Consider the following 19133-nt stretch of genomic DNA (forward strand, 5'->3'; position numbering starts at 1 on the left):
TAAAAAAAATAAGGGTAAAATTGTCATGTTGTTTCGTTTTGTTGTCTTTCCAACTCGGGAAAACGTTAATTTTTTGCCTTTCATTTCTTTCGAACTCGGAAACACGAAAAAATAATTCATTTCATTCCCTTCCTTTTTTTTCTCTCTCCATATTTTCCTTCCCTTTCTTTTCTTTCCATTAGGTAAACTCGGGAAGATTATTGAGAATTTGGGATAGAGAACTTTTCCTTAGATGAAAAATAGGAAGATTTCGTAGGTTTTATTCTTGGGTTTAGCCCACGAGAAAAATCTTTTCTTTTGGCCCACACATATAAGTTATTATTTTTCATTTACCGAAAGAATAAAAAGAAAAATAGAGAAAGTAATGAACATGGAAGTGTTCGTTCTATTATCATTTTTGAATTAGTTTTCTAAAGCATTATAATATATTGGTCATTTAATATTGTCAATATAAATACACGAAACTATAAACTCCACTAATATTAAATTGTAATAAGTTGTCATTAAATAGTAAAAATTATAAAATAAGTCTCGATTAGATATGATTTTAATGAAAATGAAAAATATTGAAATATAATAAAATTACTAATTATTATATAAATATTTAATACCCCTTTAAACGAGTAAGGTACCACTTGAGACTGGGGGTGGGAATTTGTATTCGGAATTGGAGGGTTCATAAAATCAAATATTGAAAAAAAAGATTATAGCGTTGGTGTGGGCACATGACAAGATTTCGCTTCCCCACATTTTTATTATATATTCCATTTTAATTTGCAGAAAATAAACAAATATATAAACAGTTTTTGTGTTTTTAATTTGTAAAATTACATAAATAGCATTTATATTATAACAAAATTATAAAAATAGTCTTTATGTTATTAGTTCTTACCTCTCAAAAAATTTAACCAAGGTATAAAAAGAATCATTATGTATTATTATTGTAAAAATTATCTATATATAGCAATGAAACTATAAAAATAGCCACTACGGTAATAATGTAAACCATAATTAATTAAAAAAATAATATCATATTTAGAAAAACCTTTGCATTTTATTTATATATGGAAAAACCTTTATATCAGTTATCTTTCACATTAATCTAAATATCAATTATTTTTTTTATTTTTTTTTTATTTTTTTTTTAAATTATCGATTATTTTGTGACATGACATTTATATTTTTCCGTTTCAGGTTAACATGAAAATAACAATAAGTAACATTGTCTATTGTTTAAAGTAAAACATGAGAAATATATCATTTACCGAAACAAAAATAAATGATATCGCTTATTTTTTCTCGTGTCAACCTAAAAACGAACAAGATAAAGTCAATGTCACAAAACAATCCAACTACTTCTTAAAAAATGGATATTTGGATATATCTGAAAGGTAACTGAAAATGTGAATATATTTTTTTAAATGCTGATAGATAAATAGTGCACATTTCTATATTTTGTCCTTATTTTTATACAAAAAGATTTGTAGAAGAAAAAAAGAAATAAAATTTCTTTTGTTTAAGCTTTTTTAAACCGGAACCATTAATAAAACAATTTTGCGAAAAAAAAACTATTGTATGTTAGTTATAATTATTTTGTGATGAAAAACAAAAACGAAAATATTCATTTTGTGATAATAATTTATTTTAGTAACCCCCTTCCTCAACTCCCAAAAAGCTATATTGGCTAAATATGTTTTGAATCAATTAGAGATGGCAACGGGGCGGGAAACAGAGGGGACCCCAATCCCCATCCCCATCCCGAATCCTCATTCCAATCTCCATCCTCATCCCCATCCTCATCGGGGAATATAAATAAACCCCCATCCCCACCCCCAACGGGGTCTGGGGATCCCCAACGGGGACATGAAGATTTTTTTTTCTCTTTTAACATACAAACTTTTACATAAGAAAAACTCTATATTTCAATTTTACGAGCATAAGTTTAAAGATTTTATAAAATATATAAGTACTCATAAATTGCAGAAAAAATATAAATAAATTTTCTACCAAATTTAAATACATACATGAAAAATCAAGTAGAAAAAATTATCAGATTGATATTTAAGGTAAAATAGATCAACCAAAGAGAACAAAAATATATATACGAGTTTAAATTAGATAAAATAAAAAGCAAAAAGTATAATTTAAACCAAGTAATTACTAATGAGTTAGGTTACTTAGATCAAATTTTATGTATTATAAACTATACTATAAATATACGTTATGTAATATTTGTATATATTAATATATATCAGGGGCGGGTCCAGGGTCGGGGATTAAGGGTATCCCCATCCCCATCCCCATCCTCATTTTTTTTATTCGGGTATTCCCCATCCCCGTCCCCATCCCCGGTCAACCTGGGGATTCCCCAGTCAAAACGGGTGCGGGTTTCGGGTTTCCCATTTGGTATAGGGATTTTTGCCATCCCTAGAATCAACTTATTTATATATTCTATCATCCTATTTTTCTCTGTCATAATTTTATATCTTCAAGATTACAATAAGATAGCATATTTTATAAATTTTAAATATTTTTTTATAGCAAAATAAAAATTTCATAATAGATTAAGAAATGACAATAGAATAATATAATAACAAATCATAGCAACACATATAAGCGATATCATTTATTTTTGTTTAAATAAATGATCGTTTTTAGATCGACACGAGAAAAAGAAAATTGTAGATGGTTACATCTTAATATATAATTGTATGGAAATATAAACTTCAAATATATTTAAAGATAGTCGATCATTTGGAATTTATACTAAGTTAGTACTTAGAATTTAGAAATGTATTGAACAATTTTTTATTGGGCTCAAGGATTTGGGCCTGATCTGTCAAAATATTAAGCCTGGTTACAGCAGTCACACTCTTACAGTTTTGAAATATTGGGCTGACATAGACGACGACGACGTTTGGAAGTTTCCTCTTTCTTCTTCTTCGGTTCTTCCCCTATCTAAAGTGGTCAGCCAAAATACATTCTTTCTTACCCAAAAAAGAAGCTCAATTTTTTCTTGTAGGGGAAAAAATGGCTTCTCACACGCTCTTTTCCTCTGCTACTACTTCTACTCGATGTTCCCATCATGATTCCATAAAGAAATCCGACCCGTTTTCCCCAAATCTCCAAATAACTACACACAAATTACAGAGTCAATGGTTAGGCATTACCAAATTCCCCCTTCATTCCTCCAACCTCCGACCCTATTTACCCAAGACCCGAACAATCGCCGCCACCGTTACTTTCAGTCTCCCAACTGCGTGAGTTTTTCGTTGTTTAACTTGTATTGCATGAATCCAATCCAAGATTGAATTATCAAATTAAGGGACGTGAGTATTTCAAATTAAGTTGTTCCTTTTGGTTGCAGAAATCCAGAGCGGGTTAATCCGACTGACAAAGCTCCCAAGTGAGTTTTTATATTCTCGTAATTTATTTATTTTTCTTGGAAATGTAGGGTTTTCTTATGAAACGAATTGGGGAACAATTTAAAATTATGTTAGATGGTCGTTGAAAGGAATAAAGTCGTTTGCGATGGGCGAATTGGAAGCGAGGAAGCTCAAGTTTTCAACTACTGGTACCGAAGCTATTCTGATGGGAATTTTGGTCGAGGGTTAGTCCCATTTCCCCCTTTTATTATTGTTTTTGTTTGTGATCAGATAGATGCACATTGCGTTTAGTATACATAATAATTGTGGGTTATTTTCACTTCATTCAATTTCAATCATCAACTGTTTGATAGAAATTCTAACGCCAATCAGATTTTGCCATACACAAGGAATCAAAATCATATCATATCATATAATGGAATAAAGCAAGCATCCAAGTTAGGGAGAGTTAGGCAATTCTACATTTATCTTAATAATCAATTTAACTAAACCTTCATCCCTTTACACCACAAGGCAAGTCTAAGTGGATGTTTGGTTCCCAGAAGGACTAAGGAATTGGAATATGCCAAAGGAATTGGAAAATTGGAATGGAATATGATAGTTTGTTTTGTTTGCACTTTGCAGGAACAAATAGGGCTTCAAAACTGTTGCGTGCAAATGGATTTACACTTGTCAAAGTGCGAGAGGAGGCCATCAAATTGATTGGAAAACCCGACTATTTCTTTTTCAGCCCCGAGCATCCTCCTTTGACTGAAGCAGCCCAAAAGGCCCTTGATTGGGCTGTTGATCAAAAACTCAAATCAGGCAACCCAACCTTCTTCATTACATTTTTCTAAATAAATCATAATTCAGATATATAATTTAATCGTTTATTTTGTTTAGGTGATGATGGGGAAATTACAACATCTCACCTGCTTCTTGGAGTATGGTCTGAAAAGGAAGCAGCAGGATACAAGATCATGGCTACCCTTGGCTTCAATGATCAACTAGCACAACAACTTCAATCTTTAATTTCTAAACCAGGTTTTGTTGAAGATTAAGAATTTTACTTCTTCACCAACTCCCAACTCTTTCTGTATCAAATGGAATCGCCATTTTAATCATCTTGTTCAGTTTTGTGATAATTAATTCTTATAAAACTTCACAATCAAATTTACCATCACCACCATTCTTGTTTCTTTCAACTTTATCTTATCATATTCACTTTCTACAATCAAGCAATGCTTCCTTATATAACTTCAAAACTTCCAAAATATTAGAACTTTAAGATTTCAGATAAGAAAGTACCATGCATATCTGACTTTTAAAACTCCCACCATTGCATTATTTTTTTATATCTAATTTTGTTATGTTATTAGATAACTCCCTTTTTAAAACCAATCACTTAAAGGATACGCTGTAGTGGAATCACTGCTTTATTACATTCTTTCTAGATGTACAACCATTTTCTCACCCACATAATTGTCCTTCTTTAGTCAATGTGGGCCCAACTTAATGCAAATCTTATGTTAATCCTCTATTACACATGTATATCTAATGTTAATGCTATCCTATTTAGTATCCACAATCATATGGATATGGTTCCTTTGGAGTTATCATGATAAATATTAATATTATATTTATCAAAATTTTTTGGATAAAGCAAATTCAAAATTTCAAATTTTATATACACAGATAAAGCTGTCAGCAGCATGACCAACAAACTGGTCATGCTGAGGCAATATTGTCAGCAATTGCTGAAGCCTTGCAGCCTACATCTTTATCGCAGTCGGCTGCAAGCCTTTGTGCTTTATTAGCTTCATCTGTCCAGTTAATCCTCAAAATTAACACCACCAACAAAATTAAACAACAAAGAAGCCCAACCATGAACCCTATTAAAAGTCCCCGGACTCCCATATGAACCTTAAAAGCTAAAACAACGCCTAAAGGCAATGCTAAAAAGTAAAATCCACTGATGTTTGCATACATCGCCAACCACGGTCTGGCGGTTCCCCGTACAATGCCGCCACAAACCGCCAACGGAAAATTCACCACCTCCAAAATACCCATCCACAACATGGCATCCCGAACACCTCTCACCACCCCCATATCACGGCTAAACAAACCACCCCAATTCCCCCTAACCAACACTGTGGCTAACCCACCGGCTAAACCCGCACCCAAACCCAACCCTAATGAAACACACACGGCTCGATACGCGTGTCCCGCGTGGTCCCCACCAAGCTCGTTCGAGACCCGAATCGATGCACACGTGGCAAGCGAAAGCATCACCGAGAAAAGTAAATAGTCAAAATTGAGAACAATTGCGATGATTCCAACCGCTTGTTTAGCATTCGGGAGCTTTCCGGTTAACATAACCAATATTTCCCAACACCACCACTCGAGACACGAGGTCAGGCAACATGGCCCGCTTAGTTTCAATAACCGAACCCAATCTTCATATGTTTGGTCACTCCATCCGCCTTCTTTCCATGTCCCGCCACCCTTTTTAAACTCCACCACCACCACATAAACCGCCAGCATTACAACCACCACCAGATCGGTCACCCAGATCGCCATTGCCACCCCCTCAAACCCCCGAGTTTTTACAAGGAAGATGTTAACAGGGACATGGAGGATAACCGCAAGAGCAGAAGTGAACATGATTGGGATTGTGATGCTTTGTGAACTTAAATACGACTTAAGGGGACATAAAAACGAGGTTATCATGAGATCAGGTAACAGACAGATCAAATACTTTTTTGCTTCGATAGAAATGTCTTCTTGTTGGCCGAAACAAATCAAGATTTTATCGACATTTAGCCATAAGAAACAAACGGGGAGTGATGTTAGTAGTAGTAAAGTGATCATCATTACGAGAGTTTTGTGAAGGAGTTTGAAGTTCTTTGCTCCATAAGCTTGACCACAGATGGGTTCCATGGCACCACATAGACCGTTTAAGACTGAGAAACCAGTCACGTTTGCAAACATGAACCCAAGACTCCCGCTGGCTAACTCCACCTCACCTAGCCGACCCAGAAACGCTGTGGTGATGGCTATCTTGGCAAACCATGTCAAGTTCATCGCCATCAATGGACATGCAATTGCTTGCTGTGTTTTTAGCTCTGATAACGCTGCTCTGAGAATTTTCTCCGGTGGGTGCTGGGGAATTTCTTCTTCCATTTCTGATGCGTATTTTGATGTCTAATTCTCTCGATGAAAGCTAGTAAGTGTGTGTGTGTATATATGTAGTATATATATTTATACAGTGAGAGAGAGAGAGAGAGAGAAGAAAGAGAGATACGGAGCACTATCTATGAAAAAGAGTGACAACTGTAATTGGGTGCATGGATTTCTTGCAGTCAAAAAACTTCCTAAGACGTTGAAACAGAGGGCCGGCTTACGTTCGATTGTATTAAATTACTAAACTTTTTAGAAATTGTGAATAAAACGTGAAAGATTGTGAATAAAAAGCGACCCAATTAAGCCAAAATCGTTTATTATGTGATGTTTTGTTTTCACAACTACGCAGGAACGGTGCTTTCTTTTTATCGAGTCTTTGAAAAGTTATTTCGGGCATTATAACAAACACTTGGTATGCATCGTCACATGGTTCTACCATTCTATGCGCCTTTAACGCAAATTTCAGAAATGAAATCAATTTGAGTCCAAAAAGAACTTTTTAAGAAAAAGAAAAGCCAATTGAAGAAAAGGAGTATTATTGTAGTGGGGCGTTGAGTGCATGATGAGAGTACAAAAGGCTAAGGTATATGCTTTCATACAAGAATCTTATTTCAAATTGAATACATCAGGAGTGTACATACTTTTTGAGTGTTTTGGTACGTTTATGAATGTATGCCTAAAATTTGTAAATTAGTTTCCTCGTGTTGTAACAAATTTATTAATTATATATTTTCGATATTATTTTTCTTATGTTCTCTTATATATGTATATTTTCACTATTAGACCGGGACCATTACTGTGACTTTATGTTTCACATGTACCATTTCTGTAATTTGGTATTACACATGGATCATTTATGTAATAAGTGTCCTCTTGTTTTAACAAATTTATTAATCATATATTTTTATACTACTTTTGTAATATTTTCTTATATATGGACATTTTCTGTATTTTCGCCATTACACCGAGACCATTATTGTGATTTTATGTTCCACATGCACCATTTCTGTAATTTCGGTGGATCATTTATGTAATTTCGCCACTACACGGGCCATGCATGTAACATCACAATTACACAAGGACCATTTTTATAACTTTAACTTATAGAAGGACAGTTATTATAAATTTGTCTTACATTGGGATTATTTGTGTCATTTCGTTATTACACATGGCCATTTATGTAATTTTGTCTTACATAGACCATTACATAACTTTTACATCTTGACAATTTCTTTAATTTTCTAATAAGGACCATTACATAATTTTACCAATTTCTCAAACATAAGGAATTGAGGATCATGAGATAAAATATAATTTTTATCTATGGATAATTTCTGCAATTCCCTTTAAACATAAGGATTATTTTACAGGGACTATTTTAGTAGTTTTATCAAACATAGGAACCATTTGATAATTTCAAAGGGACCATTTATGTAATTTTTTTTAAACATACGGACCATTAGATAAACATAATTTTAAAAAGAGACCGATCTTTCATTTTTTTCAAACGTAATGATCATTAAACAATTTTATAATTGACTCTTTCTATAATTTTCTAAAAATAGGGATTATTGGACAATTTTATAAAATTTCTTACACGTCTTTCTAAAATTGTCTGAAATTATATATACTTGATGGTTGATCATGCGTAAGTTCGACAATATTTAATCGTGTCACTAAATGACAAAACCTTGAAATCATTTTTGGCAAAATAATGTATTCTTGTGACAATAAACAAATGATCAATAATTGCATGAGTGCCTTTATAGTTTATATACTTTAAGGGTTATAAACTTGATTCTTCAAGCTTATTCTACGAAACTTAGTCCCAATTAAATGAGCGTATTCTTCAAGCTTATTCTACGCTCATTTAATTGACTCTAGTGCCACCAAACACATTGCTAGCAACTATTCCATCTTGACCAGCTTGAGGGAATCACACGATGACGTTCCTGTTAACATACCAAATAGTGACAACGTCCCGTTGAAGGAATAGGGAGTGCTTGTTTACCTGACAATCTAAAAATCAATGATGTTCTTTATATACCGAATTTTAAATCCAATTTTTTTGTCGGTTAGTAAAATCACCAAGAATCATAACTGTTTAAATTTGTAACATTTTTACTGGATTTTTGTTACATACATGACACATATTCGAGAAGCTGATTGACACAAAAATTTGGCATCTGAGGTTGGGACATGCTTCGAATTATAGATTACAACATATTAGCTTTATAAACAATTTAGGAAGCTTTGACTATTCTGATTATGGCCAAACAAACTAGATTACCCTTTGAAATTAGTTCTATTAAAACAATCTCTCATTTTGATCTTATTCATTGTGATATATGGGGAGGATATCGTGTTCCTTCGCTCTCTGGTGCACGATACTTCTTAACCATTGTGGATGATTATAGTCATTCTACTTGGGTCTATCTATTGAAACATAAATCTGATCCTAGCTCTAGTCTTATTACCTTTTACAAGTTGGTTGAAACTCAATTTGAAAATAAAGTCAAAAGGATTAGAAGTGATAACAGGGGTGAGTTTGTCTCGAATAATATGCTCAAATTCTATGAAGAGCATGACATTGTGCTCGAAACCTTGTGGGTTCACACCCCACAACAAAACAGGGTTGTTGAGAGAAAACATAGACACCTATTAGAGATAGCTAGAGCTCTTCATTTCCAAGCTAGCGTTCCCATCAAATTTTAGGGAGAGTGTATACTCACGACTACTTATATTATAAATAGACTGCCCTCTCGATCGGTCAAGAAAAAAACTCCATATGAAATTCTGTTCGGCAACAAGCCTAAATATGACCGCATGAGCGTTCTAGGTTTCTTAGTGTAACATTTAAGTTTTGGGTAATTTCCTCTTTTAGTCCCTAATGGTAAATTGTTATCAATATGGTCCTTTACTAGTACGCGGGGCATACTCTATGAGTACACTTAGCATACTAGCCTTCTAATGGTCGCAGATTCCACCTACGTACGTGGGGCGTACGTGGAGTACGCAGGTCTGGGACGAACCTTAATTTTTAGGGTTTGTACCCTATTTAATCGTCTTAAACTCATCTCTTGGACATTTTAGACCAACCTCCACCTCCCTTTGCCATGGAAACAAAACTCTAAGTGTGTTAGTGAGTTTTTGAGCTTGATAAAGAGATTTTTGGTGTCTTAAGGTGAAGAAGAAGAAGAGAAACCCTTGGAGAAGTAGATTGAGCTTGTGGATCCAGGATCACCTTCTCCTTTGGAAGCTTTTTGAGGTAAAAAGCTCACACCTTTATGCCCATTTATGTTAGATCTTCTATATGATGTTTCTTGGGCATTTTGAACCTTTTATGTTAAAGGTGGGCATTTGCTCTACTCCAGAAGCAATGGATGCTAGATCTTAGCTCCATTCAGTCCCTATGATCATAAAAATGCAAAATTTATGGACTATTTTGACCTATGAATGTATTAAGACCTTTGGTAAGCTCTTTTTGACCTCTTGAGCCCCATTAAGCCATGCATGCATGTAAAGTTGCCAACTTTACGTGACAAGTCGCCTTTAGGGACCAGATTTGAGAGTTTGGATAAAGGACTTAGCGGGTTAAGTGCTTAATGGAGTAAGTTGGTACATTGGGGAGTATGTAGGGCGTACCCAGCTGGTACGCTACACGTACTAGCCCCAGATGGAGTACGCTAAGTGTACGAGCTGAGCATGCCCCACATAATCAGCATATAGGCCTTTGGGCTTATTCTCCTCGATATTGGGCCATAGTGTGGATTTGGAAGTTTGGGCCTAGTTGGGCGATTAGATCTTTGTTTTGGACGTTGGGCTAACATGTTGGGCTTCCTTGGATTTTAGGCCCATGATGGGTTTTGGGCCTAATTTGGAAGATTGGGCCATATATTGGGCTTTAGGATTTGGGCATTTGAATGGTCGAGTTGGGCCTTGGTTTTGGGCCAAGTTAGATAAAGGGTAAATTGGTCTTTTACCTTGGTGATAGGCCAAATAGCTTAGACTTTTGGTTATGGGTTGGAATCTAATTAATAATTGGATGTTATTGATTTTGATAGTGCGGGGATTTTCTAGGCCAACAGACAGAGATTCATTCGAGTGATTCAACAACTTGAGGTGAGTTTCATCTCTATGTTTAGCGGGTCAAAGGCACCAATACTAGCCCCTGGTCTATTATGTTAGGATTCTATATGTCTGCGTGACTCTTACATTTGTATGTATTGGTATGCTTACCGGGCAGGGCCCGAGGCCAGGCGGGGCCCGATGACTGTACTATATGCTATTATCTTTGTGATTATCGCATGTGTTTGTATGATTATATGTATACCGGGAAGGGACTGATGACTGACAAATCTATATACCAAGCAGGGCTTGATGTTAGGCGGGGCCCATTATGTGCTTATTATGTATGGTATATGGTATTTTGGGGAACTCACTAAGCTTTGTGTTTACATATTTTAGTTTATGTTTCAGGCCCTTCTGGTTCGAAAAGGAAGAGTCCAAGATGATTGCAGAGCACACACCACCTTATTCCATGTTTTGTGATTTACTCTGGTGTTTTATGATGTATTGATACACTTTTTTCCACCTTGGTTTCATGATAATGTTTTGGATTACAATTTTATTAATTTAAAAATGAAAATCTTTGGTCTTATTTTTTGGACGTTACACTTAGCTTATGTGAAAAAAAACACGAAAGGATAAATTTGAAGAAAAGGGGAGATCTTGTTTTTCATCGGTTATCCACAAGGGAAAAAAGGGTATAGAGTTTCGACATTGAAAATGAGAAAATTCTCGTTTCTAGAGATGTGAGGTTCATTGAATGTGTTTTTCCTTTCCAAAACCATGACAAGGACAAAACTGGTTTGCAAAAAAATGATGAGACACTATCGAGTCCCCTTGATGATTTTCATGAGACTTTTACACCAGTGGCCAAGCTCTGTTGCTATTCAGAAAAGGTGGGCTATTCATTAAATTGATGTGAATGACGCCTTCTTACATGGAGATCTGCAAGAAGAAGTGTATATGAAAGTGCCACAAGGTTTCGCGAAAGAAGGAGATATCATAGTTTGTTGTCTCTAAAAATCATTGTATGGTTTGCGCTAAGCTTCGCACTACTGGTACAATAAATTTACCAGAGCTCTTCTCGAAATCGGTTTTAAACACTCTAAAGCAGATCATTCTCTTTTCATCTTCAAACAAAGGGGTATTCATGTTTTTGCTCTCATTTATGTTGATGATGTTATTCTTTTGGGAGATGATGAACAATGGATAGCCAACATTAAGAATTTTCTTGACAACAAGTTTAGTATAAAAGATTTGGGTCCCTTGAAATACTTCCTTGGTATTGAGGTTGCTCGAACGCCTGACGGAATGGTGCTTAGTCAAAGAAAATATACCTTGGACATTTTAGCAGATAGTGGTATGGAAGGTTGTAGACCGAGTACTTTTCTTATGGAACAGAACATTTGTCTCACTACTGAAGATGAATCTCCTCTTCTTGATGCTGGGAAGTATGGATGACTGATTGGTCGTCTTCTTTATCTACTAGTTACTAGGCCTGGCATCACATTTGCTGTTAACATGCTTAGTTAATTTGTTTCTATTCCACGTGAGACTCATTGGAATGTTGCTCTTCGTGTGTTGCGTTATCTTAAAGCTACTACGGGTCAGGGTATTTTTCTTCCTGCCAAAGGCGATTTAACGTTGAATGCCTATTGTGACTCAGATTGGCTTGGTTGTCCTTTCACAAGATGGTCAAAGACTGGTTAGTTTATCACTTTAGGAGGTGCTATTATTTCTTGGAAAACTAAGAAGCAATCTGTTGTTTCGCGTTCTTCTGCAGAAGCAGAATATCAGTCAATGGCAACAACAGTTAGTGAAATTTTGTGGTTGCGTTGGTTACTTCAAGATTTGGAAGTTGTGCAAAAGCATGCCATAAAACTTTATTGTGATAACCAAGCCATTCGTCATATCGCAAACAACCCTTTTTTCATGAGCGCACAAAACATATTGAAATTGACTGGTTTTTTTGTTCATGAATGGGTACCGGTGAAATTTTACCAGCTGCTTTTCGCACTAATGATCAAATTGCAAACATTTTTACCAAACCACTTGGAACTGAGAGATTTAGTCTATTACTTGGCAAGATGGGCGTTAAGGGGAGTGAAGAAAATATTATATTTTTGTCATGTTTATCTTAGTTTATCTCCTAATTTTCTAGTCTCATATATGGTTTCCTTTTATACACTTTCTTGTATTTTATTTAAACTCTTAGCCGATTGAATGAATGCGCCATTGCACCTCGAATCACATCGATCTAGTTAAACCCTAAATTGTGTTTTCTTTACAATCAAAGAGAGAATGCTAAGTAGTCAAAATTTATATGCGCTTCATTGCATAAAAGATCTCATAGAAAAGTACAAGACAAATACATATGAAAGTGAAGAACTTTACTTATATTTTAGGTTCTGAAAAACACTAGGGAAATAAACTAAAATGGCAAACGATGGCAATTCATTATCCTTCTAGATATTCTCTATATTAGTCCCATTATTATGATGTTATATTTGACGATAACATGTAGTTATTAGGACCCTCATTTTCTAATAAAAGGTTTTTCGTAAAGTCAATTTTACTGATTCCAACTTATGATAGTCGGTTTGGATTATGGCTCACACGGTATCGGTTTGACGATTTGTGTGTTTGAATGCCATTGCAAATTAATTGATCAAATTATAATTTTTTTTAATCTCTTTTGTTGAAGACCTTTTTTTTTTTATAATTTTTTTTAACCCTCTATGCTTATATTCGTTTTATCCTCGAGGTGCTTACTGCTTAGTTTGAGAGGAACTTATTACAAGGGAGAGTTTTTTTCACACACATTATCAAACGGGGGATAAGGATCACATATCGTTTGTACAATGATGCTTACTATTTACTGGGTTGTTGATTTTGAGAAAATCTTCTTACCCTTTTAACCTAAAACCACATGATATTTCTCATCATCAAAGGAGGGACATTGTTTTTTTTAACAATGGAAAAATATACTAAAATAAACCGACTAGCAAGTAGCTAGCAAACAATCAAGAAAAAGTGAAAATATTAAAAGGAGAATAACATGAAGGTTTCCAACTCAAAGAACTTAAACTAGCTCTATGCTTAATCCATCTGAACAAAATAAGTTGGATTTCATCCGCCGTCTTCATCGAGTTGCATTTTAACTTCTTAAAGATAACCAAATTTCGGGCATTCCAAATCATCCATATAACCAAATAAATAAACTCAACATCAAATTACGTCTTTTGTTTCCTGACACCTTCAAATCCCATCTCAAAATAAGATCAACCTTGTTCAAACGAGGAGCCAATAGGAGCCCACTCCACGAGTGAAACTGTAACGCCTGATTCCTGGTACGCATTCAATTATAATTTATTTATTTTTGTAGAGCTACTCGACGAGTTGGGAGCCTCAAACTCGTTGAGTAGAAATGAGATTGGACGTGGGGTTTTAAGCAATCTACTCGACGAGTTGAGAGCTCTCAACTCGGCGAGTAGGTCTGTCAGAGTGAAACCCTAATTTCGGGGTTTTGCACCCTATTTAAGCATCTTAATCCCCACCTTATGGTCTCATTTCCAGCCTCCAAGTCCCAAAACCTAATCCACGAAACCCTAGAGCATTTTGTGAGTGTGTGAGCCATTCTTGAGTAATCTTTGTGTGTTCTTGAAGCTTGAAGAAGAAGAAGGAGCTAGAAGGTTCAAGGAGAAGATAGTAGATCCAGAGACTTCCTTCCATCCTCATCATTTTCTGGTAATCAAGTCTCTAACTTGGCTATTAGTTCATTAGATCTCCTTAGTTCCATTTTATGAGGGTTTTGGTTCAAGAATCTTGATCTTTGGGATATGGACGTCCCAAGTGGCTTACCTTTCAGATCTAGGATGTAGAAGGGGTTTCATGGAATAAGGGTGCAAACTTTATGACCATGGAAGCCCCATGCAAGCTTAAAGACGTTATTATGACCCTTTAAGCCCAAAAGGAAATGCATGGAAGTAAAGTCTGAGACTTTACGTGTTTATTTGGTGTCTAGGACCTAGATCTCGGGTTTTCATGCTTTGGGTTGGAGTAATAAGGTTTTTAGACAAAGATCTATGTCCTAAGGAACTAGGGTTTTAGCTAAACCCACTAAGAAGGATTATTAGCGGGTAAAGTTGGAAACTTTACCCTTAAAAGGGAATTTCCATGTAACACCCAGAATCCAGAAGGCTAAGAAAGGAAAGGAAAATCCCAAGGAAAGAAAGGTAACTCATCGAGTCTGGGGGTCGAATCGACGAGTATGAGCAAATTTTTGGGTCGCGGGTTAAGTGACCTACTCGACGAGTTGGAGGACCAACTTGGTGAGTTGGTATGGGATTGGGAAACCCTAAATCCGGGTCTTGGTGCCCTATTTAAGCATCTTATTCTCCTCCCATCAGCCTCATTCTCAGCCCCCAGATCCAAAACCCTAGATCTCGAAACCCTAGTGCATCCTTGAGATTGTGAGCTTGTTTTTGAGGGTTTTGTGTGTTCTTGAAGACTAGAAGAAGAAGAAAGACCTAGAAGGTTCAGGGAGAAGATTGTAGATCCAACAACACCATCTTATTTCCACCATTTTCTAGTAATCAAGTCTCCAACTTGGCTTGTGGTTTCCTAGATCTCTTTATGTCCATTTTATGCGGATTTTGGCCCATGAAGTTTGATCTATGGGTGATGTGCACAAAAGTACTCACTAATTTTAATATTTATAACCTAACAAACTTAACTATCTATGCACTTATAGGTAGTGTACCTAGTCAGATTACAGTATAGTTTGGGTAAGTCGGGTGTCGATCACAGGGAACCGTGTTTCTAATTAATTTACTTATATTAAATTAACCTAATTATTAACAAGTTTAAAAGGGGTTTTATTTGATTTTACAAGATCAGATGAACTTAAATCAAATTCAATAAGTAAAAACACACTCTTGTTTAGTTTGAATCCACTTCTTCCTTATGGCTAGCTAATGATTACGGATTATTAAGTTAGTTTTTTAGATGTATTAGTAATTTAGTTCTAACTTTACCAATAATTAACTAATTCATGTCAAACCATGTATGTTCACACATAATTAAACACAGAACTAATTATGAATGTAATTATGCTATGTAAGATTTGTAATATAAACGCAATTATGGTCACAATACACGTTCTCTAGCACAGCTAAGATTATTTACTCTAATTACTAACTAAGATTGGTCAATCCTAGCTCTAACAATTCAATGTTCACTAAATCATTAGGTAAACAAGTTCATGCAATTAATGGTCACTAAACTACACAGAACATGCAATCAAGCAATTAGAGAAACAAACAATAGCATGCTAGGTTATACAAATCAAACACAAGCAATTTTTACCAACTAAACTTAATCCATAAACATTGAACTATTCAAAAGGTTGAAGCTTCATCTAGCTAAACAAAAGTAGCTAGATTCAGCTGCTCATCCTAGCAACTAATAAACCAACACAACTTAAAGTAATAAAAGACATGTTCTAATTTAACTAAGATATAAACCTTTATTCTTTTTGGTGTTGAAAACCTTCTTCCAGAACCCTTCTTTCGCTCTGAATCGTCTCGTGGAACTCTTTCCTTCAGCTAAAAGCTCCTTCATTTTGTAATAATCAAGAGAACTTAAATAATCTCCAAAAACCCGTGCCACATCGTGGCTATCCAGGCCACGTCGTGGGCTTCAAGCAATCCGTACCGTACAAGGAAATCCTCCGCATCGCGATGTCTATCTTCTAGAAGCCTCATGCCACGTCGTGGCTGACTTTGCCACGTCGTGAATTTAGTATTTATTGTGGATTTATTCTTTTCTTGTCTTTCAAGTCTCCCATGTTTCTCATATTGTCACTTTTGGTCCCTCTCTTCGAAAATCCTTTTAATTGAATGAAAATAACAATTTAAAGTCATAAGTATCATTATTCTAAACATATTATCAACTTATCAATAAAAATGTACTTAAATATTGCCTAAAAATAGGTATAAATATGGCAATATCAAAATACCCCACACTTAGGCTTTGCTTGCCCTCAAGCAAATTTAAACTTAACTCCTAATTACTAACACCACATAGAACAATCTGACTCTAGCTCAGCCATTATGCCAAGACCTCAACGCATGCATTTGTGTCTAAAATTTTCCTAAAGTACCCCCATACTTTAAACACTCACAATCTTCATAAACACTCGCCCGCTTTTTCCGAACAATGCTCATTTTATGCAACCCTCCGAATCCATCCGCAGAAAACCTCCTTATCCTCAAGGTATTTTTAGTTGAGCAACCTAAGCATACATAATCTAGAATTACAATCATTGATACCACTATGGAGCTCTTTTGGAATTCTTCACTTCTTTGACATTTGATATTCGATTTCTTTGAATTTACCACCTTTGTTGTTTGATTTTTGGTATCTTCAACTTTTTGAAAATTTTGGAATTTTGATCTTTTGATCTTCACTTTATTTGCTCCAAAATTCTTCAAACTTTTCTTGTAATTCTCTCTTTTTTTTACATGTACCTCTCTTTTTTCACTCAAAACCTACATGCTTAAGCAGAGGCGCTCAACCTCAACCTTTATTGGTTAATGATAATAATTTTCCTGGATACATTTCAGGTTTAGGCTGCTAAACATATTGCATCCCTCAAACCAAGCGGGGTTATGTTTTTGTTCCATGATTTCACTAAAATAAGGGAGGCCACAAATGCACTATAACGTGTATTGGATCAACTAAACATTTGAACTTTCATCGGATCATCCCACATAATACTAGCAATTATAACTCAAATTATTATCACTAGATTCAATTATTAAAAACTTCAATTTTCAAATTTTCAATTTTTACTATCAAACTCTATGATTATCTAGCAATTTACTTTTTCTACCCCTACCCTACACTTATTTCATACAATGCCCTCATTGTATTCATAAAAATAAATCAAAATTAAAGAAAAGGGAGAAAAAGGAACAGACTCCCCTGGGATAGTGGCGTGAGCATCTCCAAAAGTGTGGAAAACGTGCATCCGGAATATGGACCTCCAAAAATAGAAACTCGGTGTAGAACTGGGTGAATATGTAAATAAACCACAAACATGACTCGAAACTTCAATTCTTCAAAGTGGGTGTTAGCAAGTGGAAATGTGGGAAAGGATAAACTGAGACACGTCGTGGCAGGTAGCTGGCCACGTCGTGATATGAGATGAAAGTGCGAACAACAGGCTGCTTTATTTCTTCAAGGTTCATGAGCGCCACGATGTGGCGTAAGGATCCCACGTCGTGGAAACTGGACATCAGTAGAAAATGCCTTATTTCTTTTATGCACTCTAGCAACTTGACCAATGTCTAAATGGTTTAAGACGCTTCTATGTAAATATACTTCCCAACTATAACCTCTCTCCTACTAATGTACCCCACACTTATCTTGAATTGTGGGTTCCAACTCACGACTCTAAGCTTCCTTGACTCGACAAACACGACTCTAGAGTTAACCTTATATGCTCCTTAGAATTCCAATGCTAATCTGAAAAATGGAACAACCCAAAAGAAATAAAAGAGTAACATCATAGTTCAAGAAAGTTTTACATTACAAACCAAATTCAAACATAAAAAAAACTACTTAAAAACAAAACAAAATAAAAAAATAAAATCAATCATCATCTCCTTGGTCCTGCGCTCCACTTGGTCCTGCCCCGTCATTTTGCGGACGCCATAGCTCCTCCCATGTCGGAAAATAAGGATATTGTGGTGGCATAGAAGGTGGTTGGGTCACACCCAAATGCGAATAAATACCCTCAGTAAGCTGGGTATGATAAATGGCATGCCCCCGTAGATTATCCAAATAAGTTCCCACCCGACTCTAAAAAGGGTCGGTGGGTACTCCCTGCACATATTGTGAAGCAGCACGCTCTCTCTCGACCTCCCCTCTAGCTCGCACATTTCGACGCCGCGGTCTGGCTGGTGGTTGTTGCCCTGGCTGCGCCTCCTCTTGCTCGTCATCTATTGGCGGTATAACAAAACGACCCCCGATATTCACCACCGCTCGCATAACTCCCAAGACTTGAATGGTCAAGTCTGTGTCTGGGAATCGAGTAAGATTCCTCACAAAATCATGGGTCAAAATATGATATGACCTAGCAAGGCGAGTAACCAAATGCCCCCCCCCCCCCCCCCCCCCCATAATCGGGCTCCTGGGCCTAGAATTGGCCGCTTTCTTCCCCATGAACCTCGCCAACATATACGGTAAATCACAGCAAACTCCCGGGGTAATAAGAGTCCATAAATAAAACAAATTATGAATGGGGACTTTATCACCATGATGCTTGTGATTTATTGAAAAAGTGATCAGGCGATGTAAAAATCGGAAAACAGGATTCCGAATTTGTGACTCACTCGAGTCACGAGTATTGTACTCATGGCTAGAAATGCTCCTCCAGAACTAAACATCCATTACACCGGGATTAAAATCCCGAACGCAGCCAAGCAAGAACGGTATGAAAAACGGAGATTG

The 19133-nt window shown here is 35.8% G+C and overlaps 2 protein-coding genes across 2 annotated transcripts; one reads left to right on the forward strand and one right to left on the reverse strand.

The window, feature by feature from the left end:
• Nucleotides 1–2923: 2923 nt before the first annotated feature.
• On the forward strand, nucleotides 2924–4548 carry LOC111909741 (ATP-dependent Clp protease ATP-binding subunit CLPT2, chloroplastic). The gene is made up of 5 exons (XM_023905524.1): nucleotides 2924–3260; nucleotides 3368–3406; nucleotides 3501–3610; nucleotides 4011–4190; nucleotides 4269–4548. The coding sequence occupies exons 1-5, from the start codon at nucleotides 3031–3033 to the stop codon at nucleotides 4424–4426; spliced, it is 717 nt and encodes a 238-aa protein (XP_023761292.1). The 5' UTR covers nucleotides 2924–3030; the 3' UTR covers nucleotides 4427–4548.
• Nucleotides 4013–6844, reverse strand: LOC111909740 (protein DETOXIFICATION 56). The gene has a single exon (XM_023905523.3). The coding sequence runs from the start codon at nucleotides 6546–6548 to the stop codon at nucleotides 5094–5096; it is 1455 nt and encodes a 484-aa protein (XP_023761291.1). The 5' UTR covers nucleotides 6549–6844; the 3' UTR covers nucleotides 4013–5093.
• Nucleotides 6845–19133: the final 12289 nt, after the last annotated feature.

Source organism: Lactuca sativa, chromosome 3, assembly GCF_002870075.4.
Source record: "Lactuca sativa cultivar Salinas chromosome 3, Lsat_Salinas_v11, whole genome shotgun sequence".
Classification (NCBI taxonomy): Eukaryota; Viridiplantae; Streptophyta; class Magnoliopsida; order Asterales; family Asteraceae; genus Lactuca; species Lactuca sativa.

What these genes read in the sequence shown, in the direction of transcription:
- LOC111909741 (XM_023905524.1), top strand. Translation starts at nt 3,031, where the DNA reads ATGGCTTCTCACACGCTCTTTTCCTCTGCTACTACTTCTACTCGATGT. An exon ending in CCGACTGACAAAGCTCCCAA is followed by an intron (nt 3,407 to 3,500) that starts GTGAGTTTTTAT and finishes AAATTATGTTAG; the next exon opens with ATGGTCGTTGAAAGGAATAA. An exon ending in TGATCAAAAACTCAAATCAG is followed by an intron (nt 4,191 to 4,268) that starts GCAACCCAACCT and finishes TATTTTGTTTAG; the next exon opens with GTGATGATGGGGAAATTACA.
- LOC111909740 (XM_023905523.3), bottom strand. Translation starts at nt 6,548, where the DNA reads ATGGAAGAAGAAATTCCCCAGCACCCACCGGAGAAAATTCTCAGAGCA.